Raw genomic sequence first — 26937 nt, forward strand, 5'->3', positions numbered from 1 at the left:
GGAGGAGTCGGAGACTCCGAGAGTTTGAGTGGGCGACAGAGGAACAAACAGCGTGAATGTTTCAAGACGTGCGTGCATCAAACGGGGATTTTAGCAGCATTTCGCAACTCGAATCGTACTCTGCATAAGCCTGTCGGACGGCGCGGGTGGGGGGGGAAAACATTTGTGTTGCCGCTTTAAAAAAAAGTTTGTAGAAGTTGAAGTCCGAGCTGAGTGCAGACAGACGAGTCGGTGGTCGACAGCTGCCTTTGCAGGGATGTCGCAGAAAGAGAGACCCAAGTTTTACCCGCAGGAAGTCAACAAGGCGATATGGGAAGTCCCGGAGCGCTACCAGAACCTCTCGCCAGTCGGCTCTGGTGCCTATGGATCCGTGTGGTAAAACAATTTATGATTTGTGTAAGAATGTGTTTATCCAACCCGACCCCCCCCTCATTCACATCAATGAGGCCTACGGTACTCATGCTAAAGTTCCGCTAGCTTGTCCGCACTGTTTGCTAGCAAGGTAGAGCCTCGAAAATAGTATTCGCTGACGCGCTGAAACTCTGAAATATCATCTATTTTGGTCAACTTGACAATGCCTTTACATGCACAGTCAAACACGTATTCCAGAAACCGCACATATAGTTGTAACGTCGAACTGTCGTACAATGCTAAATACGTACACTCTTACGTAGCTGACGTATGTTTTTACGTTTCTTAGGACGGAACTGACCACCTTGCTACTGTCATGACATGCATGTAAAAGCAAAGTCTATAGTCAGACAGGTTGTGTTTTGGTAGCATTTCATTAACTTAATCATTTTCAGGTGCATGGAAAAATTCGAAATCTCCCCTAAGTGGTTATTTAGGGTTATCTCAGGATCATGCTGCTTTAAACTAACTAGGCTAGAGTTGGGCGATATGGATGAAAACTGTATCAAGTTTTTTTTTTTTGGGTCGATATCAATAATTATTGGTATGTTTTACAACCTATGAAAAATATGGACTAGGATAAATATATATTAAATGTTCACATTTTGTAACCTTTCTGTGATAACCGTATTTCGGACTATAAGTCGCAGTTTTTTTTTCATAGTTTGAGACTTATACTCAGGAGCGACTTATGTGTGAAATTATTAACACATTACCGTAAAATATCAAATAATATTATTTATCTCATTCACGTAAGAGACTAGACATATAAGATTTCATGGGATTTAGCGATTAGGAGTGACAGATTGTTTGGTAAACGTATAGCATGTTCTATATGTTAGTTATTTGAATGACTCTTACCATAATATGTTACGTTAATATACCAGGCACGTTCTCAGTTGGTTATTTATGCCTCATATAACGTACAGCGTACACTTATTCAGCCTGTTGTTCACTATTCTTTATTTATTTTAAATTGCCTTTCAAATGTCTATTCTTGGTGTTGGGTTTTATCAAATACATTTCCCCAAAAAATGCGATTTATACTCCAGTGCGACTTATATATGTTTTTTTCCTTCTTTATTATGCGTTTTCGGCCGGTGCGACTTATACTCCGGAGCGACTTATACTCCGAAAATTACGGTGTATTCCCCTCAGCTTTACAGGCAGAAAGGAAAGGAAATGTCAACACAACCATTGGAAACAACAGTGTTTTTCAACCACTGCGCCACTAGTGTGCCGTGAGATAGTCTGGTGTGCTGTGGGAGATTATGTAATTTCACCTGATTAGGTTAAAAATATGTTTTGCAAACCAGTAATTATAATCCGCAAATGTGCCGTTGTCGAGTATGCTGTCTAGAGCTCGGCAGAGTAACCGTGTAATACTCTTCCATATCAGTAGGCGGCAGCAGGTAGCTAATTGCTTTGTAGATGTTGGGAACATGGTTTGTGGTGATCACAATATGCGGGAGGCAGCGTGTGGGTAAAAAGGTATCGAACACTTAAACCAAAAATAAATAAAAGGCAAGTACCGCTAAGAAAAGGCATTGAAGTTTAGGGATGGCTATGCAAAACGAAACTAAAACTGAACTGGCTGCAAATTAAACAAAAACAGAATGCTGGACGACAGCAAAGACTTACAGCGTGTGGAGCAGACGGCGTCCACAAAGTACATCCGAACATGACATGACAATCAACAATGTCCCCACGAAAAAGGTTAAAAACAACTTAAATAGTCTTGAGTGAAAGCAAAGCAGGTGCAGGGAATAGCGTTCAAGGAAGACATGAAACTGCTACAGGAAAATACCAACAAAAGAGGAAAAGCCACCAAAATAGGAGCGCAAGACAAGAACTAAAACACTACACACAGGAAAACACCAAAAAACTCAATAAGTTACGGCGTATTGTGACAGTACACCTACTTTGAGACAAGAGCTATGATTGGTTATGGTTTGAATTGATATCCAACAATTGCGAGAACACATTTTTATTGTCATTATCGGCTACTGAGTTTCATTTTTCAATGATTTCTGCTGGTTGTGTGCCTCAAGATTTTTTCAATACATTTTTTTTGCCTTGGCTCAGAAAAGGTTGAAAAACACTGCTCTAACAATCAATGTGAACGCAATTCTAAAAACACTGTAAACACTTTACAGTGACCTCTTCAAATTAAGGTGCTAACATTAAGAAATATGTAAGAAATGCTAAATAAAGTGTAACAAAATAGTGCCAATGTGAAAATGTAAACAGAGAAACCTGGGAAAAAAACTTTTTTGCAAGTTTACTGCCGGAAGTTACATGGTCTGTGTAACATTTAATTTTGTTGGTTATTCTCAAGTATGGAAATTAATTCATGTTTTACAGTAATTATTATTGAGATATTATTGGACTAAATTATAATTTTAAAGTAGCATGTTTGTTATAGTTTATTTATTTATACAGTCCCGCACTTAAGTTCCTACCTGTTTCCATACATCCGAAAGGGGAACGGACGAGGGTTGAAAAGAATACGTGCGCGTGGTCAAGGACTACGGTATGTTTGAAAAAAAAAATCCTCAAAATTGTTCCTGTTTTGCCCACAATTTATCTGCTCTCTGCACTAGTCATTGTTACTGTCTCTTCTCACTGCATGCAGAGAATCAACAGCGAGACAGCAAGCTGGCACAACCAAACATGCTAGTTGATACTATTATGCAATTGGCTGTTTAGCTTGTCACTCCATTGCTCACTTCCTGTTTGGTTAAGTTACCAGACCCCGAGTGCCTTTGTTCATCCAAGCAACCATGCTTCAGGCGAGCTACTTTTCAATTGACCAAGTGGAGGGGATCTACCTCATTCATATATATCATTTATATTTATTTATTTATGAAAGAGAGGTTTTTGTTAACAAGTTAAAGGTGTTTAATGATAATACCCTCCGCCATCGACCGACACACCCGGAAAAAACAAACCACAAAAAAAAAAAAAAAAAAAAAAAAATATATATATATATATATATATATATTAAGGACCTGGAGGTGGCGACTTGTACTTCCGCCCGAATGCAGCTGAGATAGGCTCCAGCACCCCCCGCTACCCCGAAAGTGACGAGCGGTAGAAAATGGATGGATGGATATATTAGGGATGTAACAATATAAACGGTGTAATGATAAACCCCGGTTAGTAATATCGTTTAAATTTTTAATTACCGAAAAACCGTCATTTATTAAAGCATTTTAGGCAACACTGCTTCCTTCCTGAAAAAGGAGTCACTGCAGCACCGGCGCATGCACACTAACGTCTTTTAGCTTGGAACATGGCGTAAAGCAACTACAGACTTTGCTCCGTAGAGTTTGTCTCGGACTAAACGGAGCCGAACACTTCGTTCAACTACCTTTCCCCTCGCTTTATTTCCTTGTAGTCTCAGCATGCGTTCAAGAGCGCACTGCTGCTATTAAATGACGACAGGTGTTGACAATATTGGAGACGGACGCATTTGTCCCACACTAAAAGTATACAGTGGAGGAGATGTTTGTTTAATTTTCTCAACACAGCGTCCTGCTATGACTGAGAGTTAATGACGTGAGGAAACATGCAGCAGGCGATGTGTTGGGAACGTTGGCACAACTTGTTTATAAAGTCTTTAGTTTTATTTACTGGGACGCTCACTCTTCTTTTATTTAACTGCAACTTTTTCAGTGTTCGGATAACATCAATACTCGCTAAAATGTTTTATCATCTTTTCGAATTGAACGCAGGCTGTGAAGATTGTGTATTAAATGTGAGAGGTATCACTCGTGTTTGTTTTTGTTGGCCAAACTGTTGTGCTGAAACACACGATGATGTTGGAAAAGAACAAAGTTTATTAGACTTTATCTTAATTAGCCAAACTTTGTTTTATATTGATATCAAAAAGTAAACACCATGATTTTACATGTTGTCAACAACTTTTATTTCACAAAGTTACTTTAAGAAACATTCATGTGACATAGCACTTTGTTAATGTTTTATGGTGTATATTGAATTCCTTTACAAAATATTTATGCTCAAACTCTTAATGGATCTGTCCCAATCCAACATGTAGATGTAAATGTACATCATTTAAAAACATACTTCTCTCTATTGAAATATAAACATAGTGATACAGGCATCATGTAATGTTAAAAGGGTGACATATTAATACTATTAATGAACATAAAGACAAATGTTTGTCTTTAAATATATGGATTACGTTTATAGCCTTCTTAGACATTACGTTCACACCCCAACCCAACACTGTTTAACCTAACTTAATGAATAATCCGGATTAATAATTGTGATTTCACTATTGATAAAAAAAAAAATATCTTGATAATTAATTTGGCCATAATCGTGCAGCTCTATGTGTAAGACTAGATCCCATACGTATATGATGAACACAATATCTGTATTTGTATGGACAAAAAGTGCAGATATGTCTTATGGGCATGAGGTGCCTTCTTGCAAAATTCTTACATTTGTGTTTTATTTGTTTATTTCTTATGTCAAAAAAGTGCTATCTTGCACAATTTCCACATTTATTTTTACTTAATTATGTTATTTTGTTTCTGCCATATTACTTTGTTTATAGTGCTTGTGTTGTTTTCATATGCACATTAAATTTTTACTTGAGGTACAAGTACAGTGTTCTTACATACAGTAAGGTTCCTTCTTCAATGGAAATCATTTTGAATGTGTCGTTTGGTTTTTTTTCAATAAAACTTGGTTAAAAGATTTCAGTATAGATACATTTATATAATATATATATATATATATATATATATATATATCGCGCGAACGTTTTATCAAACATATATATATATATATTAGACTAGGTAGACTGTGCTCTCTTAATATATATATATATATATATATATATATATATCGCGCGAACGTTTTATCAAACACATTTTTTATTGATATCGATTACGTGTCTATCGTGATATATATTGATATTGTTTTATCGGCCCAGCCCTATGCGGTTAGGTAGTGACTTGTCCAGGGCGTTCCCTGACTTCCGTCCAGTGCTGCTAGGACAGGCTCCAGCCCCCCGTGACCACGAGAAGGACAACCGGTATAAAATGGATGGATGGATGAAGGATAATGAGAAAATAAGATTTCTAAGTATGCCCACTTTGACTAATAATGTGCACAGTGGCAAATGGAGGAAATACATTTTAAGCACATGCCCAAAGTATCAGTGTCAAAATCTTTGTTAGAATGGACTCCATTCAAGTTGCAGAGAGTATCTAGGACAAAATGTTGTCAACAGTGCACTTGCTTCAGTTGGCAGATGTTTGTTTTGCAAAATGGAAGAGGACAGCTGTTCTGTTGCCGGGTAGTAGGATAATCTGTTGCTAGTCAGATTACTTAGTGGTTGCCTACCAGTCTATGCACTGTAATTGTTTTGTTTCCTTTGTGTCTCCTGCCATTGTGTTTCTTGGCTACTTCATGTATAATGCAACTTTTACTTTGTATCAGGGCTGCACATTTGAGGACCAAAAACATCACAATTGTGGGCAGTAGTTGAGTCCAGTGGTCAGCATGATTAACATATTTTTTTTTAAATACAGTTGCAAGAACCTTTCAGAATTCCATGCTTTTCACAATAAATTTATCATAATGTGATCTGATCTTTAACACAAATATATTGTGTCAAAAAACACAACACAGTATTGTTTTGACTGTTCATGTCTTTATTGAGAACAACCAAAAAGACCTCAAAATTATGTTAACCTTTGAGTTAATAAACTCAAAAGAGATCATTGGAGTCAGGCTTTTAGCATACCTGGGGTTCACGCGTGGCCGCCATGGTACTGCGCACTCTTGTAGTTTTTCTTTGTTTATTAAATTGAACAAAGAGAGCACAGTCTACCTAGTCTAATTTTGTGTGCTAAACATACTTGGCCAATAAAGGTAATTCTGATTAAGATTAGGGCTACAATGATTAATTGATTAAAGGGGTCATATTATGATTTTTTTTCTAATTTTAAAAGACTTCCTTGTGGTCTCATAACATGTGATGGTGGTGCTTTGGTCAACATTTTGCATAGATTTTGTTTCACTGACCATCTTCAAGCCGCTTTCAGATGATGTGCGGTTTTGTGGGCCCATCTTACGGTATTTAAATGTCAAAGTCCTCCTCCAGGCATGTGCATGTACGTATATACAAGCCAGTCTGCCCAACAACAAGAGGTTAGATTCAAAATCAGATTCAGATTGGTTTTACTTGAACATATATAGTTTCAAAATGATGCATCAAATTTGAGCATATTCTTTACAACATGTCCAAAAAGGAGAAGGAAGAATCAATGTTTATTTAATCCTACCCCTTTTCCACTTCATATCAATTACTTACACATACTGTATGTTCACTCCCTGTACTTCGTATGTACACATTCCAAACATTTCACACATTACAATTGGTGTAGTGTAAATAGAACAGTTTTTTTCATAACTAGGTAAGTCACTTAGGATGAGCTAAATAATGTTGTAATATTATAATACAATAATATTAATGATAATAAGATAGTATATTTTTTTAACTAATGTTCAAAACATTTACCAGTATTCTTCTTCTTTGTACTTTGTAAACACTTGTAGTTTGAACAGTTTCTTAAAGTGGATCAATCAATCAATCAATCAATGTTTATTTATGTTAGTACATTGTTTCACTTCTTTACTTTATCCATTCCATAATGTAATTCCACATACTGTTATGCAAAAAGTCTTTAGTGTTGTGTGTGTGCATACAAATGTCTTAGGTTACATTTTTCTGTAAGATTATATTGTATCTTCTTTCGTTGAGAAGAATTGTTGTACATTCATGGGTAACAGGTTATAGTTTGCTTTGTGCACAATTTTAGCTGTTTGCAAATTCACCAACTCATTGAATTTCAATATTCTTGATTCGATAAATAAAGGGGTTGTATGTTATCTATATCCAGCATTGTGTATGATCCTAATTGACCTTTTTGTAACACAATTAGTGACCGAAGTGTACTTTTGTAATTATTTCCCCATATTTTTGCACAATAACTCGGGTATGGTAACACTAGCGAGCAGTAGAGAGAAAAAGAAGAAACTTATTGACTACAACTAATTAAAAATGGCAGACTCGCGCTAAGCTCTTTGGATAAACCTCTGCCATATATGAATATATCCGCTGATGTAACTAGGGCAAAATGCGTCACTAAAATCTCAAATTATAAAACGTCTCGTTTGGAGTAACGCAAAATTGTTTTAGAAATATCTCTACTATGTCTCTATGGTTTTATTTCAAATTTTTGGAACTTATAGAGATCCCAAATACTTAAACACAGTTGCTAACAGGTAAGAAAAGTTGGTTTTGCATAACAGGACCCCTTTAAATTGATTCATTCTATTTGGGGAAAAAAGCTTCGATTTATATTCTGTTACTTCGATTTATTTTTTAATAAAAATGTATACAATCTGGACCGAATGGAGTGCTTGTAACTTTAACTAAGCGGACATAGTTTCTGCACGGCTGTTGCAATAGAGAGGGGTGGGTGTGGGTGTCATAATCCATATGGCGGTAAACAGTGCGGAGAGGTTTTAATTTATATTAATGCATACATGATAAACGTGAAGTTTCAATGTTGATGATGTGCATTTATCAGCAAAAAAAGGAGATCACGACAAGCAGAAAAAGTTTATTTCAAAATATGTAGTGAAACTATAACATGTTTTTTTTAATCCAATTACTCGAATAATCAAACAAACTAATTGATAGATGACTCGATTACCAAACAAATTGATAGCAGTAGCCCTTAAGATGGTGAGTTTGAAGGGGTAAACTACAGATACTTAAATTGAATAAAAACCTCTCAAACATTTGGAGTTTTGCCCAGAACAAAAAAATTAGGCTTATGTGAGCCATGCCTGACCACAAAAAGCTTTTAGAGGATCCATGATCAAGCTGGCAAAGGTCATAAAGTTATTTTAAAACTTTTACTAGTCTACAGTGACAGTTGTACGCCACACTCCACATGACAACAACAATAAAAATCACAGTGTTATTTTCTGTGCCCGTCAACATTTTCAAGAATGCACTTTTTTTATTAGTTCAGTTTGATTTGTGGTCTCTGAGTGCTAGTGCACCAAGTCTGAAGGGGATGTTTGGATTGGAGACAGTCATATCTGCAGGCAATTGTGCCGAGAGATGGACATTTCTGCTGATGTAGCTCTTAAGCCCTCTGCAAATAACTTGTTTCTGAGGTTTAAAACATTTCTATCAACATAACTCACATTCTTTCAGCCATTGTGTGTCTCCAGTTTGCATGTGCATGTGTGCTTTACAGGAAGTGATTTCTAACTTCATTGACAGTAACATTTGTGCTTTTTTTTTGTTTTTATCAGTTCTGCTGATGATATGAAGACTGGCATGAAAGTGGCTGTGAAGAAGCTCTCCAGGCCGTTCCAGTCCCTCATCCATGCTAAGCGCACTTACAGAGAGCTGCGGTTGCTGAAGCACATGACACATGAAAATGTTTGTCCAGTAACTTTTTGTCTTGTCTTTTGTCATGTTTTCGTCTCATTGTGTTGATTGGACGACCCTTGGTTATGTCATTGTTTCCAGGTGATCGGCCTCTTTGATGTTTTCAGCCCCGCTACCAGTTTGAAGGAGTTCACAGATGTGTAAGTCTAGCGTATTAAAAATCTTGTGTCTTTACTAATTTTTTTAAAAAGGAAAATATCTTTAATACCTTGTGCAGCTGAGATAGGTTCCAGCACCCCCCAGTAAGGGACAAGCGGTAGAAAATGGATGGATGGTTATGGCCTGTAACATTGCACTGCGGATCAATTATGCAGTTGCTAAGTCTGGGAACTTTTTTTGCATGGACTAGCTGAACTCCTCAGAGAATGACACAACTGCTAGCACATCACTTTGCATATTTGCCTGACTTTTTGATTTGTGTGTTGTTTTTTTGTTAACTTAAGGTTTGGGGAGGGGCCCCAAAAACCCCTCGGCCCAAAGGCCCCCCTCTTAGGTTAAGGCGGCCCTGGTGCTGGTAGGAAACAGAACAGAAAGTGAAGGTGCAGCAAAACATTAATCAAACAGGAAGTAAAACTATAATAGGAGCACCAGGACAGGAAATGATACAAAGTTCAGGAAAATACCGAAGTCAAAACTGTAATATGGGATAATGGCACATCTAAGACTACATTTACACTGCAGGCCAAAGTGGCCCAAATCTGATTTTTTTCAATCCTACTGTTAACACTGAAAGTAAAATCTGATTTTATTAGACTCCATTGTAAACGCGCATGTGGCCCCCAATGTGGTCTCTACGTCACTTGCATGCTCAGTTCGCTAACCTGAAAACAAAGGACGTTGACGGGGAGGAGGTCGCTACTACTACAAAATAAAAGTCGCCACGCCTTTAAAAATGAGTAAATTCATGTAATATTATGTATGAATGGATGTATATAGTGTCATATATTTGTGAGATGCTAATCTTTTAATGGCTGTTAAGTAGAGGAGACACAAACATCAGCGTGGATCTACGGGAACTTTAATTTTCAACTCACATGTAAGCGTTAATTCCGATCCTTCAGCAATCACTAATTCTTTGGAATCAAAACATATATTCGTATATTACATATAATCTATTATTTGTGCACTATTGACAGGTGATGCACCGAAAATTCGGTTGTCTTAAATAGACTTTGCTCATTGAAACCGGATGTTGTGATGAAATATCCACTTCCGCTAGCTTGCCCAAAGCTGACGGAAAAGTCACATACTGGTTGCATTGCATTTAAACCGAAGTCACATTTGTAAAGATCAGATTCCAATCGGATTTGGACTACCTCCTGATGTGGCCTGAATCTGATGCCAAAAGATCAGATTTAAAGCACTTTGGAGCCTTTAGACTGGCAAAAAAACCTGATTTGTGTCTCTTAAGGGCACAAAATCTGATAGCAATGTAAACAGGGCAATCATGTATTTAAAAAAAACAAAAAACCCTGCCTTTTCTTCTAACACAAATTGAGATATACTGTAATAAGACCGTAAAATTAACGCATGTCTTGTTCTATCATGTTAACGCTGGTCCATGTTGTGGGACTTTGGACCTTTCCTACTTGAGCAGCACAAGATTTTGCTTCCAAGCAGACTAGATGATCCACATGTTTGGTAAACAACTCCCGGATCATATCTCTGTGGTTTTGGTTCCTAACAAAGACACTTAAGACAAAAATGCAACCACCACAACAAGAGGGTGTTTTTAAAAAAAATTGTACTAGCGTGTCTGCATAATAAAAATGAAGGAAATGTGCACATGTCACAATCATAACAGGAATGGCGCAACATTGCTAGAGGAGTGTATTTTTTTATAATGCTTATTTAGCAAAGTGTACATTTGCTTCATCAGTCACATTACTTGCGCAATTTAGGTTACTTAGCATACCACATAGCTACAGTATGTTACTCAGTAACTTTTTTTCTGGTACAAGAAGCTGTTGCTATGCATCTGTGTCTGTAGTGCTTCTTAACATAGTGACATTGCCAACTAGTGGTCTGTCACTGTCTGTGTGCAATGTTTAACTTGACACAAGTGCAAATATTTTCCCTTTTTTTTTTTCTACATTCTTGTCTTGTAAATGTAGTGTTAGTTTCTAGGCAGAAGGCCCATAAGGCTGGGAAACACCTGGAGGCAAGCCAGCTGACTGAACACGCTGTTAGATTTGTATTCAGTTAATGCTAACATTCCAGCTGCTGCAACTTAGCAGGCACTTCCGTAGTTGTTTCCTGCTTTTTAATTTGAAACCATCTAGCTGCTTTGCTAACAAAAACATAATACATTTTTCTGCCTTCAGTTGTTATAAATGAGGAAGTAGGCAGCTCGATGTTGACTCCATAATTAGATGTACCGTACATTGTGTGTGTGCGTGTGTGGACGTCCCTGCACACTGAGCGACTTGCAGGAAGATTAGACAGAAAGTGCTGGGAGTTTGGGGCGCCAACCAACACAAGAATGTCCCTTTGCCAAATACTTAGAAATACATTCCTTCCACTCTGCTCATCTTTGAGCCTTGTAACATTCACACGTGTACATTTCATTTCTCTGCGTTTTTATTCCTAATATATTGCAGAAGTGGTTTGCTGAAGTTGCTCTCAAGGCTTTCTTAGAGTGTAAAATATGTCATTGAGCAGGGAATGTGTAGGCTTTTCTTTTTGATTTAATTCAATGCGTTAAGTGTTGCAACAAATTGAACATCATGCATACATGCTGTTTGTGCAACATGAGTCATTCTGAAGCATTGCACAGCATATTAGAGAAGATCACTATTTATATCTTCGTTTTCCAAGGCGGCTGAACTTTGCTCAGTGTTGCGCTGCTGAGAACGAGTTCAACCGCTGCTTTAAAGTTCCACTCTGCCTACTCTGTATTGAAGAATATTGTCGAATATGCTGCCCTGCCCCACTTCCATAAGTGCAGGATGGGCTTTATTAAACACGGATGCTGCCTCTTGATGGCCATTTATTTGTGTATTGTTTTCACATGGCATTCCATTTGTGTGAGAAGCCTGTGACACCAAGCAGCTTTGCCAGTTCAGTTGAAATTATTAGTAAAACAAAAAGCAGACTGTTCCTCCTTAATTATTGTCTGTGTTGTTTACCTAATTGGCAGGTACCTGGTGACTCACTTAATGGGTGCTGATCTCAACAACATAGTGAAATGTCAAAAACTCACAGATGACCACGTTCAGTTCCTCATATACCAGATCCTTCGAGGGTTAAAGGTGGGTTTTATTTTTTATTGCGCACCTGTTGTGACACAAACTACTGAATAAATCAAATATAACACCTAACATTCATGTATATCTTCTTCAACATGTGTGTCTAGTACATCCACTCAGCTGACATCATTCACAGAGTAAGTGCCCTTTTTAATGTATTTTTCTGTTTGTTTAAATCATGACTTAAATGTCAGTTTGCCCTAATCAATGTGGTTTGGAAAAGTGTGTCAAGGTTAGTGGAGACTTCTTCTTGGAACTGGTATTTAAACAGAGCGGTGGGAAAATTACTAAAAGGACCATGAGTTAAAAAATCCAATGTCCAAATCCAAAATCCATGTTATTTTTCAGAAAGTAAACAAGTTGAGATTAACACTCAAATTCAGAACCAGCAGCGCCTCTGCTGGTTGCTGCCAAGTAGTGCACTCCATTTTCTTTAAAACACGGCAGCACATTGTGACAGAATTCTTAATTAAGCAATTGTTACTAATTATTTTGCAATTTTCTCAGAACTACTACCAGTAATTATAATGAATATAAATTGCCTGTCAGCCCCAGGAATTAGTTTGGTGTCAGACTGTCACCCACCGCTGTCTCGAACACGCAGGCAGCACTCACACATAAGAAATCCCAAAGAAGCAACAAACAATTTGAAGTCAAAATGTTGTTATGATAGAATATACATTCAAAGATAGCAATGTTGGTAGCTAAACTTTGCTAAATCACTATCATTAGCTGACAACATACAAAGATAATGCGTGTGTGTGTGTGTTACCTTGCCAAGCTGTGTTATGTGTGCCACAATGCACAGAGCGGAGTCCATTTGTAAAATTTGCACGCACGGTCCTTGTGGAGGTGAACGTGAGTCCGTATAGACCTCCATGGACTATGTCCTGCCGGAGTATTTTGTTTAGGCCTATATTACATTCGCCAAGAGATAATGTAATTACTTGTTTGTCTGCTTGTTAGCCAGGTGGTTGGCAACATAACTTAAAAACTTCTGAGCAGCTTTTAATGAAACATTCAGGAAATGTCAGGAATGGGATAACATCTTGGAGTGATCCGGATCATTGTACTATTTACCTTAAGTTACGAGGCTGAACTTCTTTGTGTGTGTGTGTGTGTGTGTGTGTGTGTGTGTGTGTGTGTGTGTGTGTGTGTGTGTGTGTGTGTGTGTGTGTGTGTGTGTGTGTGTGTGTGTGTGTGTGTGTGTGTGTGTGTGTGTGTGTGTGTGTGTGTGTGTGTGTGTGTGTGTGTGTGTGTGTGTGTGTGTGTGTGTGTGTGTGTGTGTGTGTGTGTGTGTGTTTTATGCTAGGGGCTCCGTCCCGCCTCCACCTACAGATACAAAGAGAGTGGATGATTGTCAAGAGGGTTCACACCGTATATTTCATTCCGCTAGAGAACACGAAACGCTGAGACCATTGAGAGTGAATCCTCTTGCAGCTTGTTTGGTAACGATGGGCGAACAAAACAAACATGCACGGACTTGGCAATTGAATTTATTCCGTCAATTAGCGTGGGTTTGTCTTATCTGTCTGTTAGCAACGTAGCTCAAAACGTTACAGGCAGATTTAGATTACACTTGCAGGAAATGTGAGGAATGGGATAAGGAAATAGTGATCACATTTTGGGGGTCATCTGAATCACCACTTGGATTCAGGAAATTTTAAAGGGTTCTTTACCATTAGATACTAGGCCTTGGCGAAGGCCTGTGCTGTCCGAGTACTTTTCTAGTTGTGTGTCTTGCTAAATACAGTGTTCTCTAGCTTATGTGTGTAAGTTGTGTTGATAGTCAAAAAATTAAAACCTCTGTTTAATTTTGGCACATGCTCTTATACACAAATATCCATTAAAGCACTGTTTTTATAAAATAGCATTATTCTGGCCGCACATTACTAACATTACTTTCCATGTCTTTCTTTCTGTCAGGATCTGAAACCAAGCAACCTTGCAGTAAATGAGGACTGCGAGCTGAAGGTGAGGGATTTGCTGCTACAGTTGGGCAAAAAACACCCCGCTATATTGCTTATAATACGAAGCAAACACTGCTCCTTTTGTCATCCCCTAAAACCCCTGTCAGATTTTGGACTTTGGCTTGGCACGGCACACAAACGACGAGATGACTGGCTACGTGGCCACCCGTTGGTACCGCGCTCCAGAGATCATGTTGAACTGGATGCATTACAACATGACAGGTAGAGGGACATAAAAACACGCTCAAACAAAACAGATCTGTTGTTTCACGTTTCTCATTTCTGTGTTGCAGTGGATATTTGGTCGGTGGGGTGTATAATGGCAGAACTTCTCACTGGAAGAACTTTGTTCCCTGGAACTGACCGTATCCTTGTCATTTGCAGTGATCAGACTCTATAGTCGCTGTTAGTTCTGCACAAGTATTTCTCTGTGCTCATGCTTTTGACAACATTATAACGAAAGCTTTTCTTACTTTTCTCTTCACACATGAGACAGCCTTAGGTGTTCTGACTATGTAGCACAGATAGGGGACATTCTCCTCACTTTCCTCTAGCTTGAGAAGCTCATATTTGTCAATGCTCTACTTGTCTGCCTCTACTCCTGCTTCACTTCAACTCCATATGGTCCATTTTTCACCACAGTTTGTCCTTGCACGGGTCTCATCTCCAGCTGAAATGTCAGAATTGCGCTTATCCTTTCCCCTCCTGATAGTATTCAGACTAACGGCTGCGCTCAAAAGAAGCCACACAACAGGCCTCTTCTTTCCATTCTGCTCTCTCAAGTTAGGTGTGAGATAACGCCTGTAACTACAGTAACACAATGACAGCGGATATCACAAGGAAACTGAAGACTCAGGCTCCTGTCTATTGTCTGGTCTTCCTTTAACTTGTGCTGGTAGACATTGATCAGTTGAAGCTAATCATGCTGCTCGTCGGAACACCAGGGCCTGAGCTCTTGATGAAAATTTCTTCAGATTGTGTGAGTTGCCGACGTCGCACAAGGCTTTGCTCTCACTGGTTTTCCCAGCCCAAGTGTTGCGACACCTTCATGAGTGTGCTACCTCACTGACAGCATGTTTTCTTCGCTACATATCTCTGGGTTTGTGATAACATACAATACGCTGTTTGCTGTGGGACAATCAGGTGATGGACACCGGCTTTCGCTGACTAACTGTATGGCAAACTCTTGTCGTGTCTTTCCTTTCACCTCCTTTGGCTTTGAAGCGTGAAGTGTGCTTCTCAATGTAACGGCGCAGTGCCCGTCAACTTACGTTGAGAAGAGGCTTCTTAACCAACTCTGCCCCTGTCGCAATACTCCCCTTGACACAAGCTTCGTAGACATAAACCAGCTTCAGCAGATAATGCGGTTGACAGGAACACCCCCAGCATCTCTAATAAACAGGATGCCCAGCCATGAGGTGAGCACGTTCCTCGCATGCTTTATTACAGACCACAGAGTGTGAAGCCAAGAAGCACATCAAATCAAATCAAATCAAATCAACTTTATTTATAAAGCACATTTAAAATTTACCACAGGGGTAGCCAAAGTGCTGTACAATGGGCAGGTTAAAAGATAACACAAGAGAAACGAGTAAGCACACCACAACACAAACAGAGCACGATAAAAAATAAATAAATAAAACATAAAAACAGGTTCACAGCAGGTGCATTGTGGGACGCCATAGCAGGATGGAGATCACTCAGTGTTAAAAGCCATGGAATAAAAGTATGTTTTTAAGAGCGATTTAAAAACAGGAAGAGAGGAGGCCTGTCTAACACTCAAAGGTAAGTCGTTCCACATGTAAGCCAGGGGACTTTCATATGAACTCTTATCAGCATAATAACGTTGATGCATGTATTATTAGAATAATTAGTCAGTCCCGCAACAGTTATTATCATCAAAAATATTTATAGCATATCTTACAAAAAATGCATTTCAGCAACTGTTTTATTATATCGTCTCAATTAAAACTTGGGAATAACTTAAAGTAATTTTGTTTGCAGGGCAGCGGAGCGTGCAACTTGTACAGTATAGTTAATGTAAAATGTCAATGAATGAATGAATGAATGCTTCATATGAAATTTTACCGCAAACATATTCCGAACCCCTTCCCTTCAGTCAGTAATAAGATTATAATGGGAGACGTGTTACCTGGGACAATACACATTAATGGACATTACAAATGTAAATGTGCCAGAGTGTAGCCAAAGGATAATTTCCATCTGGAGTGTTGTTGGTACATACAATAAAGTTTGTAAGAAAAAACAAACATGTGCATAAAAGCACAATCATCAGACATCATTAACAGTACAATAAAAGTGGTAAAGTGCAAGTGTGTTTATTTGTTGCATATAATAAGTGGGCTTAAGGAAGAACATGTACTGTACATCTCTTTTGGCCGAGTTAGTTAAAGTGCGGTTATTATTGCAGATAGCCCTATTGCACACTTAGCATTAACCAATGTGTTTATGTAAAGAAAGTTGCACCCCAAACCAAAAGCATACACAAGTGTATCCATGTATAAAGTATTGCACAAGATATGGACACAAAACTTTAAGTATGTAAGCATAATAGTATATATAATATAAGTATAGTTAAACATGGTAACAATTCTGATTTGTCTAGAGCCACACTTTCATATTGTCCTGAAAACTTTGGCCAAGTGCTGGGAGAACAAAATATTTTGCGGCCCCCTCCACTCTCCACCGTAGTATAATTTTGTCTAAAAAAATGTTATAACTATACATCTGCATAACATTGTAAGCTTATTAACATTGAAGGAAACAGCACATGAGTTTGCATGTTCACCGGTCTTTCCTCATCTTCTTCCACTGTGGTTACTGTGAAGCCAAGTGCTACATACGCTTCATTGTAGTCTATTACGGCAAAAAAAGCATGTTCCCTGAGGTCACTGAGGTTTCCCTGAGGGTTTTTATTGTAATTGTTGACCATGGTTATGATTCATTCTAACCTTTTTCTGTGTAATTATGGCTTGGTGACATTTTTGAGAACGCACATTGAACTGCACACACTGCGGTAAAATTGCCAGGCAATAATGGGAGTTCTGTCTAATATATTATAGTCATGTGTAATAATGTAACCATGATTAAATATGAATACTGTGCTATCAAGGCTCACTCGAGTTAGAAGAATAGTTGCTATCAACAGCAACAAATTAATGCATGGAGCATGAAATTATGTGTTTTATGAGACAAACTGTACTAAATGTGTCCAACATGTTTCTGCTTGTAAGAGTTTGAACTATTTTGTACTTCCCCAGGCGAGGAACTACATCAGCTCCTTGCCACACATGCCCAAGAGGAATTTTGCTGATGTGTTTATTGGCGCCAACCCGCAAGGTGAGATCAGAAAAAAACACAACACTTTTTCCTATTGAATTGTTCGAATGTTACCTGGAATAATGCATATTTAATAGGGCTGGGTATTGGCAATAACTTCTCAATATGATACATATCACAATATGATACAGTATTGTGATATGGCGATTCATGCGATATTCTACATGGTTCAGTGGTAAATTTAAAATGTAACTTAAAGTACACATTGTGTATATATATATATATATATACACTAGATGACAGTAATAATTAACTGAGTAAAAAAACAATGTCATTTAAATGATCCATTTCCAATAATTTCAATAATAAAATGGATCACGTTTCTTTCCACTTAAATACTGGTACTTAACTGTGCACTTCTTGTACTGCCTTGCTAACTTTGCAGAGCGGAGGTGCAGAAGTCGTCCATTAATTACAAATGGCCCAAAACATGACATACATTTTTTTATAAAATGTATAATTTTTAAAAAATAAATATTGAAACATTAAAATGCAATGTTATGTAATTACAAAAAATATTGCGTTATGTTGCCTTATCTATATTTTTTCCCACTCCTACATAATATTTGATGCTGTCTATTTTTTTAGCTGTTGACCTTCTTGAGAAAATGCTGGTTCTGGATACCGACAAGCGTATAACAGCTGCTGAGGCTTTGGCCCACCCTTACTTCACTCAGTACCACGATCCGGATGACGAGCCAGAGGCGGAGCCGTACGACCAGAGCTTTGAGAGCCGTGACCTACCCATTGAAGAGTGGAAACGTATGTCATTATCGTCCTATACTCAAACAGGGGTGTTTGTATTAGTGATGATCTGATACCATAATGTTTTTTATTTACCAATACCAATTTGATGCCAACTTTTGTTTCTCCTTTCTTCTTACATAATTTTTTATGCATATAATTTGCCCAATTTTGACAACTTGTACACACTTGGCAACAAATATTCTGCTCCCCAGCAGGAAGAAATTGATGTCGATTTGCACTACTGCCGCTGCTTTTTATATAACCTTTAGGAGCACGTAGCTTTTAATAGCATTTTTGATTGGTCTTCAGACCCAACAGCATCAATCAATGATTCAATTTAACATTGAATAAAGCAAAACTCAGTACAAAATAGGGATGCACAATATATTTTTTTCCAAGCCGATCTCTATACAGCTAACATTCTGCTTCTCAAGACCGATAACTTATATCAATTATTATTTAAATTTAGATTTAACTGAAGTTTGAAAACCTTTCTTTGAGGCTGGCTTTGGCGCAGCTTCTTTCGTTGCACAGGCATTTTCGTAGGCTTTCAAAACAGCGATTGCAGTATGTATAATCTTAACGCATTAGAGATATGTCAAAAAAAATATTTTATTGGCGCCATTTTTTTATGTTATCGTATTTATTGGTATATATTGGTCATAATTTCTCATTGGCTCAATTTTTTATTTATCGGATATTTATGGTGCACCCTGGACAAACATTTAATTCTGAATCTTCCAAAAAAAGAAAGGAGTTCAATTTTATTTTATTCACTTCTCACTAAATGTGGCGAAACCTTAATGACAGCAAAAAACAAGTTGCAATGTTAATCATAACTTAAATAATTGTAATTTTGGAAAAAATATCTGCATATCTGCTAAAAGTGTGCAATGGCACACACTGCTTTCATTCTTAGACTACGTTTACATTGCAAGCCAATGTGGATTTTTTTTTAGATCCGATTTTATCCAGCTCACTGTTTACACTGCCAGTAAAATGTGATCTTTATCAGATAGATAGATAGATAGATAGATAGATAGATAGTACTTTATTGATTCCTTCAGGAGAGTTCCCTCAGGAAAATTAAAATTCCAGCAGCAGTGTACAGAATTGAGATCGAATTTAAAAAGTAAAAAGTAAATAATGGGGGTATAAATGGAAACAAAATAGAAAAACATTACAATACAATAAAAAGAAAAAGCAACAATGAGAATAAAGTATTGCACTGTTATTGTTTTGCATCCCCTGTCATCCAGACTTCAGTATAAACAAGCACAAGACCCAATGTGGCCCCAATGTGTCACTTGCATGTGCAGTTCGTCAAAGTGAAAACAAAGGAAGTTGACCGGATTCAGTAAATGAACAAGGAAGTTGCTACCACTATGAAATAAAATAAAAGTCGCCACCATAGATACGGTTGCCACACCTTAAAAATTAGTGTTTTCTATGTGAAAATAAATTAAAGTACCGTATTTTCCGCACTATAAGGCGCACCGGATTATAAGGCGCATCTTCAATGAATGGCCTATTTTAAAACTTTGTTCATATATAAGGCGCACCGCATTATAAGGCGCACTGCGTTATAAGGCGCATAGAATAGACGCTACAGTAGAGGCTGGGGTTATGTTATGCATCCATTAGATGGAGCTGCGCTAAAGGGAATGTCAACAAAACAGTCAGATAGGTCAGTCAAACTTTATTAATAGATTAAAAACCAGCGTTCTGACAACTTTGTTCACTCCCAAAATGAATAAACAGCTGTTTTATTATTTTCCCCGAGGTAAAGTCAGTGACGTGGTATTTTGTTTATCTTTTAACAACCGTAAGGTATAACATGTAGTGCAACATTTATATCACATAGTGGAGGGGAACTTTTCCCCGATTCAATAAACACGTAAAAAACAGTCTGATACTGTTACGGTAAATCACAATCACAATATAGTAACACTCGAAATAGTGCAAAGCAATAACAATATATCAATAACTCAACATTGCTCAAACGTTAATGTCACACAACACAAGGTACAAAATAAACATGTAAAGCTCACCTTATTGAGTTATTCCTCATCCACGAATCCCTCGAATTCTTCTTCTTCAGTGTCCGAATTAAACAGTTGGGCGAATACGGCATCCAAGATGCGTCTCGTCGAAGTCGTCCTTAATCAAGTCAGTGTCGCTGCTGTTGTCTAGCAGTTCAGTGACAATTCCTGCCTTCCTGAAAGCTCGGACCACACTCTGCGTCGTAAGCGTGTCTCTTAATAGGAGCCATTTTGGGGTCTTTACATAAACACACAAATGGAAATGAAACGGCACGCCTCGCGCAGTCATATATCCCAGCATGCACCGCGCGCTTCTTCTTCTACGGTAAGCAGCTGCTGACTTCATTTTCCCCCGTAGAAGAAGAAGCGCTAAGTAGAAAAAAGTCTCATAGTTGGAAGGAATTAGGGGTTAAATCACCAAAATGATTCCCGGGCGCGGCACCGCTGCTGCCCACTGCTCCCCTCACCTCAGAGGGGGTGAACAAGGGCATGGGTCAAATGCAGAGAACACATTTCACCACACCTAGTGTGTGTGACAATCATTGGTACTTTAACTTTATACAGTTAGGTCCATAAATATTTGGACATTGACACAATTTTCAGTATCCCAGCTCTGTACTACACCACAATGGATTTGAAATGAAACAATCAAGATGTGCTTTAAGTTCAGACTTTGAGCTTTAATTTGAGGGTATTTACATCCAAATCAGGTGAACGGTGTAGGAATTACAACACATTTTATATGTGCCTTCCACTTTTTAAGGGACCAAAAGTAATTGGACAATTGGCTACCCAGCTGTTCCATGGCCAAGTGTGTGTTATTCCCTTGTTTTTTTTTTCATTTATTTCATTTACAAAGAGCAGATAAAAGGCCTAGAGTTCATTTCAAGTGTGGTATATTCATTTGGAATCTGGGGAGGTCATCGCTCAATATGAAGTCCAAAAAGCTGTCACTATCAGTGAAGTAAGCCATCAGTAGGCTGAAAAATCAGAACAAAGCCATCAGAGAGATAGCAAAAACATGAGGTGTGGCCAAACAAACTGTTTGGTACATTCTTAAAAAGAGAGAACGCACTGCTGAGCTCAGGAACACCAAAATACATTGAAGACCACGGAAAACAAGTGTGGTGGATGACAGACAAAACCTTTCCCTTGTCAAGAAAAAGCCCTTCACAACAGTTGGCCAGATGAAGAAAACTCTCCAGGAGGTAGGTGTATCTGTGTCCCAGTCAACAATTAAGAGAAGACTTCACCAGAGAAAATACAGAGGTTTCATCACAAGGCGTAAACCATTGGTGAGCCTCAAAAACAGGAAGGCCAGATTAGAGTCTGCCAAGAAACATGTAAAAGAGCCTTTGCAGTTCTGGAACAACATCTAATGGACAGATGAGACAAAGATCAACTTGTACCAGAATGATGGAAAGAGAAGAATATGGAGAAGGGAAGGAACTGCTCAAGATCCAAAGCATACCAGCTCATCAGTGAAGCGAGGTGGTGGTAGTGGCATGCATGGCTGCCAGTGGAACTGGATCTCTTATATTTATTGATGATGTGACAGCTGACAAAAGCAACAGAATGAATTCTGAAATGTTTGGGGCAATATTATCTGCTCATATTCAGCCAAATGCTTCAAAACTCATTGGACGGCGCTTCACAATGCAGATGGACAATGACCCGAAGCATACTGCGAAAGCAACCAAAGAGTTTTTTAAGGCAAAGAAGTGGAATGTTCTGCAATGGCCAAGTAAATCACCTGACCTGAATCCCATTGAGCATGAATTTCACTTGCTGAAGACAAAACTAAAGGGAAAATGCCCAAAGAACAAGCAGGAATTAAAGACAGCTGCAACAGAGGCCCGACAGAGCATCACCAGGGACCAAACCCAGTGTCTGGTGATGTCTATGTGTTCCACACCTTAGGCTGTCATTGACTGCAAAGGATTTGCAACAAAGTATTAAAAAGTGACAATTTGATTTATGATTATGTTAGTTTGTCCAATTACTTTTGGTCCCTTAAAAAGTGGAAGGCACATATAAAATGTGTTGTAATTCCTACACCGTTCACCTGATTTGGATGTAAATACCCTCAAATTAAAGCTCAAAGTCTACACTTAAAACCCATCTTGATTGTTTAATTTCAAATCCATTGTGGTGTTGTACAGAGCTGGAATACTGAAAATTGTGTCAATGTCCAAATATTTATGGACCTAACTGTATAAGGCGCACCGGATTATAAGGCGCACTGTCAGCTTTTGAGAAAATTGGAGGTTTTTTCGTGCGCCTTATAGTGCGGAAAATACGGTAATATAATGTATGAATGGATGTATATAGTGCAATATATTTGGGAGACCTTACCGGGAAGGTTGAGGAGTGTGATCCCACGATAGTTGGAACACACCCTCCATTTCCCCTTCTTAAAGAGAGGAACCACCACCCCGGTCTACCAATCCAGAGGTACCGCCCCCGATATCCACGCGATGTTGCAGAGTCATGTCAACCAAGACAGCCCCACAGCATCCAGAGACTTAAGGAACTCCGGGCGGATCTCATCTACCCCCGGGGGTGGATGAGATCCTCCCGGGGGTAGCCTTCCCGGTAAGGTCTATTCAGGTGTAGTGAAGAGGAGGCTACGCCGGATAGTCGAACCTCAGATTCAGGAGGATCAGTGTGGTTTTCGTCCTGGTCGTGGAACAGTAGACCAGCTCTATACTCTGCAGGGTCCTTGAGGGTGCCTGGGAGTTTGCCCAACCAGTCTACATGTGCTTTGTGGACTTGGAGAAGGCATTCGACCATGTCCCTCGGGAAGTCCTGTGGGGAGTGCTCAGAGAGTATGGGGTATCGGACTGTCTGATTGTGGCGGTCCGCTCCCTGTATGATCTGTGTCAGAGCTTGGTCCGCATTGCCGGCAGTAAGTCGGACTCGTTTCCAGTGAGGGTTGGACTCCGCCAAGGCTGCCCTTTGTCACCAATTCTCTTCATAACTTTTATGGACAGAATTTCTAGGCGCAGTCAGGGCGTTGAGGGGATCCGGTTTGGTGGCTGCAGGATTAGGTCTCTGCTTTTTGCAGATGATGTGGTCCTGATGGCTTCATCTGGCCAGGATCTTCAGCTCTCACTGGATCGGTTCGCAGCCGAGTGTGAAGCGACTGGGATGAGAATCAGCACCTCCATGTCCGAGTCCATGGTTGTTGCCCGGGAAAGGGTGGAGTGCCATCTCCGAGTTGGGGAGGAAATCTTGCCCCGAGTGGAGGAGTTCAAGTACCTTGGAGTCTTGTTCATGAGTGAGGGAAGAGTGGATTGAGAGATCGACAGGCGGATCGGTGCGGCGTCTTCAGTAATGGGGACGCTGTATCGATCCGTTGTGTTGAAGAAGGAACTGAGTCTGAAGGCAAAGCTCTCAATTTACCGGTCGATCTACGTTCCCATCTTCACCTATGGCCATGAGCTTTGGGTTATGACCGAAAGGACAAGATCCCGGGCACAAGCGGCTGAAATTAGTTTATTCCGCTGAGTAGCGGGGCTCTCCCTTAACGATAGGGTGAGAAGCTCTGTTATCCGGGGGGAGTTCAAAGTAAAGCCGCTGCTCCTCCACATCGAGAGGAGCCAGATGAGGTGGTTCGGGCATCTGGTCAGGATGCCACCCGAACGCTTCCCAAGGGAGGTGTTTAGGGCACGTCCGACCGGCAGGAGGCCACGGGGAAGACCCAGGACACGTTGGGAAGACTGTGTTCGGCTGGCCTGGGAACGCCTCGGGATCCCCCGGGGGGAGCTAGACGAAGTGGCTAGGGAGAGGGAAGTCTGGGCTTCTCTGCTTAGGCTGATGCCCCAATGACCCGACCTCGGATAAGCGGAAGAAAATGGATGGATGGATATTTGGGAGGGTTCTAATCTTTTTATGGCTGTTAGGTAGCAGAGGCACAGACATCAGTGTGGATCTACATTAGCTTTATTTTTCAACTCACATGTAAGCAAATGCGCCAATTCCGGTCTTTCAAACAATCGTTATTTCTTTGGGATCAAAATATATATTCATATATTACATAATGCTTTTTAGTTGCACGATATTGACTAATAATGCACCAAAAATTCGGTCATCGAAAATAGACTTTGCTCACCGAAACCGGATGTTGTGATGACGTATCCACTTCCGCTGGTGGGCTGTCTTTCCCCGCCCACGCAAATGACGTAGCTCGCCCACAGCTGATGAAAAAGTCACATACATTGCCATTTAGACTCAAGTCACATTTGAAAAGATCAGATTCTAATCTGATTTGGACTACCTCCTGATGTGGCCTAAATTTGATGCGAAAAGATCTGTTTTAAAGCATTTTGGAGCGTTTAGACTGACAAAGAAAATCTGTCACTTGAGGGCAAAAAAATTGGATTTGGTGTGCAGGGTGAATGTGAACGGGGCTTTCAGGTAATCAGAACTTTGAATTCAATTTAGTCACGAGAAAGATTAACATTTTAGCCTTAGCAGCTGTCCGTCTGCTTCTCTTTTAATCGATAATATTGGCGACTGAGCTGCTCTCCATTCCACAAAAAGAATCTTCCAAAACCGTAATGGCTTGAATGGATGATCTTCCTTCTTCATCAAATATTTTCAATTAAATATATTTTGAACATGTACAAATGGAGTGGGAAGAAGCATAGCTTGATTGGTTCCAGAATTGTGCCAAAAGAAAACATTTTAAAGCACTACAAGACTGTAGAAACAATACTTCCTCGTGTGATATTGAAAATGTTTTATCAAATTTGTTGTTGAAACGTATAATGTCCAAATGTCCATCCGCGTCGCACTAATCGCTTTTAGCTATTTTTATTTTCTTTGCATGTAAAGCAACAGCAAGGAATTAGGGGTTAAATCACCAAAATGATTCCCAGGTGCGGCCACTGCTGCTGCTCACTGCTCTCTCACCTCCCAGGGGGTGAACAAGGGGATGGGTCAAATGTAGAGGACAAATTTCACCACACCTAGTGTGTGTGTGACAATCATTGGTACTTTAACTTTAACTATACATAACTAAAGTGGGAACAGCCCTAGGCTAATAGACTCATGCTTCAGCAACTGTGTTAGCTAGCAAGTGTGCTACAATGCCTTGCAGCTGCTGTGTGTCTGTTTACAGCATGTCACGCAACGCTAACCAGAGCCTTTACATGATAGTTTGGCTGTTTGGATCAGGTTTAGAGGAGTTATATATGATTTTTGCAATATTTGATCCTGTATTGGTTTGGACCATACCCAGATTGTATTCTTCATTGTAAAAATATTAGTTTCACAATATGCTCTTGTTATTTACAGGATTAACCTATGAGGAAATGTGCAGTTTTGAGCCACGGATCTTTGATGAGGATGACATGGAATAACGCAGTGCCTCCTTACCAGCACACCGACAGCATCTGACAATTTGAACATTTGCATTAGTGTTATACTCTCAGACACACAGTGCCAGCCAGCATGTTATTACTCTTTAACTATCGGAAGGAAACATCGAACCACTATTTATGATGTCGCTTCTTGACATCATATAAAGTCATTTAATTTTCATCTCGTCCCTGTTGGTTGATTTTGATTTTGACATATCACTGTGACACCTAGATGCTGAAAAACCTGGACCTATACAGCTGTGCTATTTTGTTTTAAGATTTTTGTGAATACAGTAAGTAAGCATTTGTGTCTATAGCAGTAAAAAGTGCAAAAGCTAATCTGCCAGGGTTCCTACAATAACTGAATACATGGTAAGCGTGTTACATTATACCATAAATATTTTACCAAATTTTAAATACAACCGTTGTTTCCAAATTTGTAAGCCATGTTTTCCTAATTTTACAATTCAACACATTTTCCCAGTAAAGGGCTTCACGTAATATTTGTATTCTTTCGATAATATATATATATTCTGCTTTTGTAGGTAGGGTGCACAACAAGGCACCCATTATAGAAAGGTATTCCAGACTGCATACTCTGCTGAAGAATGTGCACATGTGCCATATTTAAAGTTATTTTTGTTTTTACGATTTTCTGTCAAAAATTGTATTTGTCTGCAATGTTGTGTGTTAGCGGTTTACTGGTATTTTTAAGTGTCACGCTCCAATAGAAATACTGCTTAAATGTGTTTAAAGAGCTATTTCAGATCTATTTATACGTTGCGGAGGGTGTATTTATGAATTGCAAATGAGAAATCCCATAAACTATTTTCAGTCCAAAAAGTGAAACTACTCCTGAGTAAATTGTTAAGCAAAATAAAAACTGTTTTCGAAGACTGTTCTGTTTTGTATTTTCTCTACAGATATTGCTGGACTCAATAAAAAGTTGTTTGAGATTTCACCTGTTACAAAATTGATTTGTGTTTAAATATCGGAAAAATTGGGTCAGATGTGTGAACAACAGAACATCCATCCATCCATTTTCTACTGCTTATTCCCTTCGGGGTTGCTGTAGCCTATCAGTTACAATCGGGCGGAAGGCGGGGTACACCCTGGACAAGTCGCCTCCTCATCGCAGGGCCAACACAGATAGACAGAACATGCTTGACCTTATGTTTGAATTATTTTAACATCCTTATCATCCATGCTTCATGCGGAAACCACATAAACACATACCTGAAATACGAAAGGCTATTTGAGCTTGAGAAATAAAAGCAC

The 26937-nt window shown here is 39.1% G+C and overlaps 1 protein-coding gene across 2 annotated transcripts; it reads left to right on the forward strand.

Moving 5' to 3' along the window:
- On the forward strand, positions 1 to 26556 carry mapk14a (mitogen-activated protein kinase 14a). Of its 2 annotated transcripts, none has more exons than XM_062052924.1 (12): positions 1 to 375; positions 8788 to 8917; positions 9008 to 9066; positions 12066 to 12177; positions 12282 to 12311; positions 14101 to 14148; positions 14252 to 14366; positions 14438 to 14509; positions 15044 to 15123; positions 17426 to 17504; positions 18093 to 18266; positions 25595 to 26556. In XM_062052924.1, exons 1-12 carry the CDS (start codon positions 257 to 259, stop codon positions 25657 to 25659), a joined length of 1083 nt encoding a protein of 360 aa, XP_061908908.1. In that variant the 5' UTR covers positions 1 to 256; the 3' UTR covers positions 25660 to 26556. The 2 variants fall into 2 exon arrangements, with proteins under 2 accessions (XP_061908908.1, XP_061908907.1); XM_062052923.1 differs by lacking the exon at positions 15044 to 15123 and adding an exon at positions 15483 to 15562 and having other exon boundaries at positions 4 to 375.
- Positions 26557 to 26937: the final 381 nt, after the last annotated feature.

This window comes from Entelurus aequoreus, linkage group LG07 (assembly GCF_033978785.1).
Source record: "Entelurus aequoreus isolate RoL-2023_Sb linkage group LG07, RoL_Eaeq_v1.1, whole genome shotgun sequence".
NCBI classification, from domain to species: Eukaryota; Metazoa; Chordata; class Actinopteri; order Syngnathiformes; family Syngnathidae; genus Entelurus; species Entelurus aequoreus.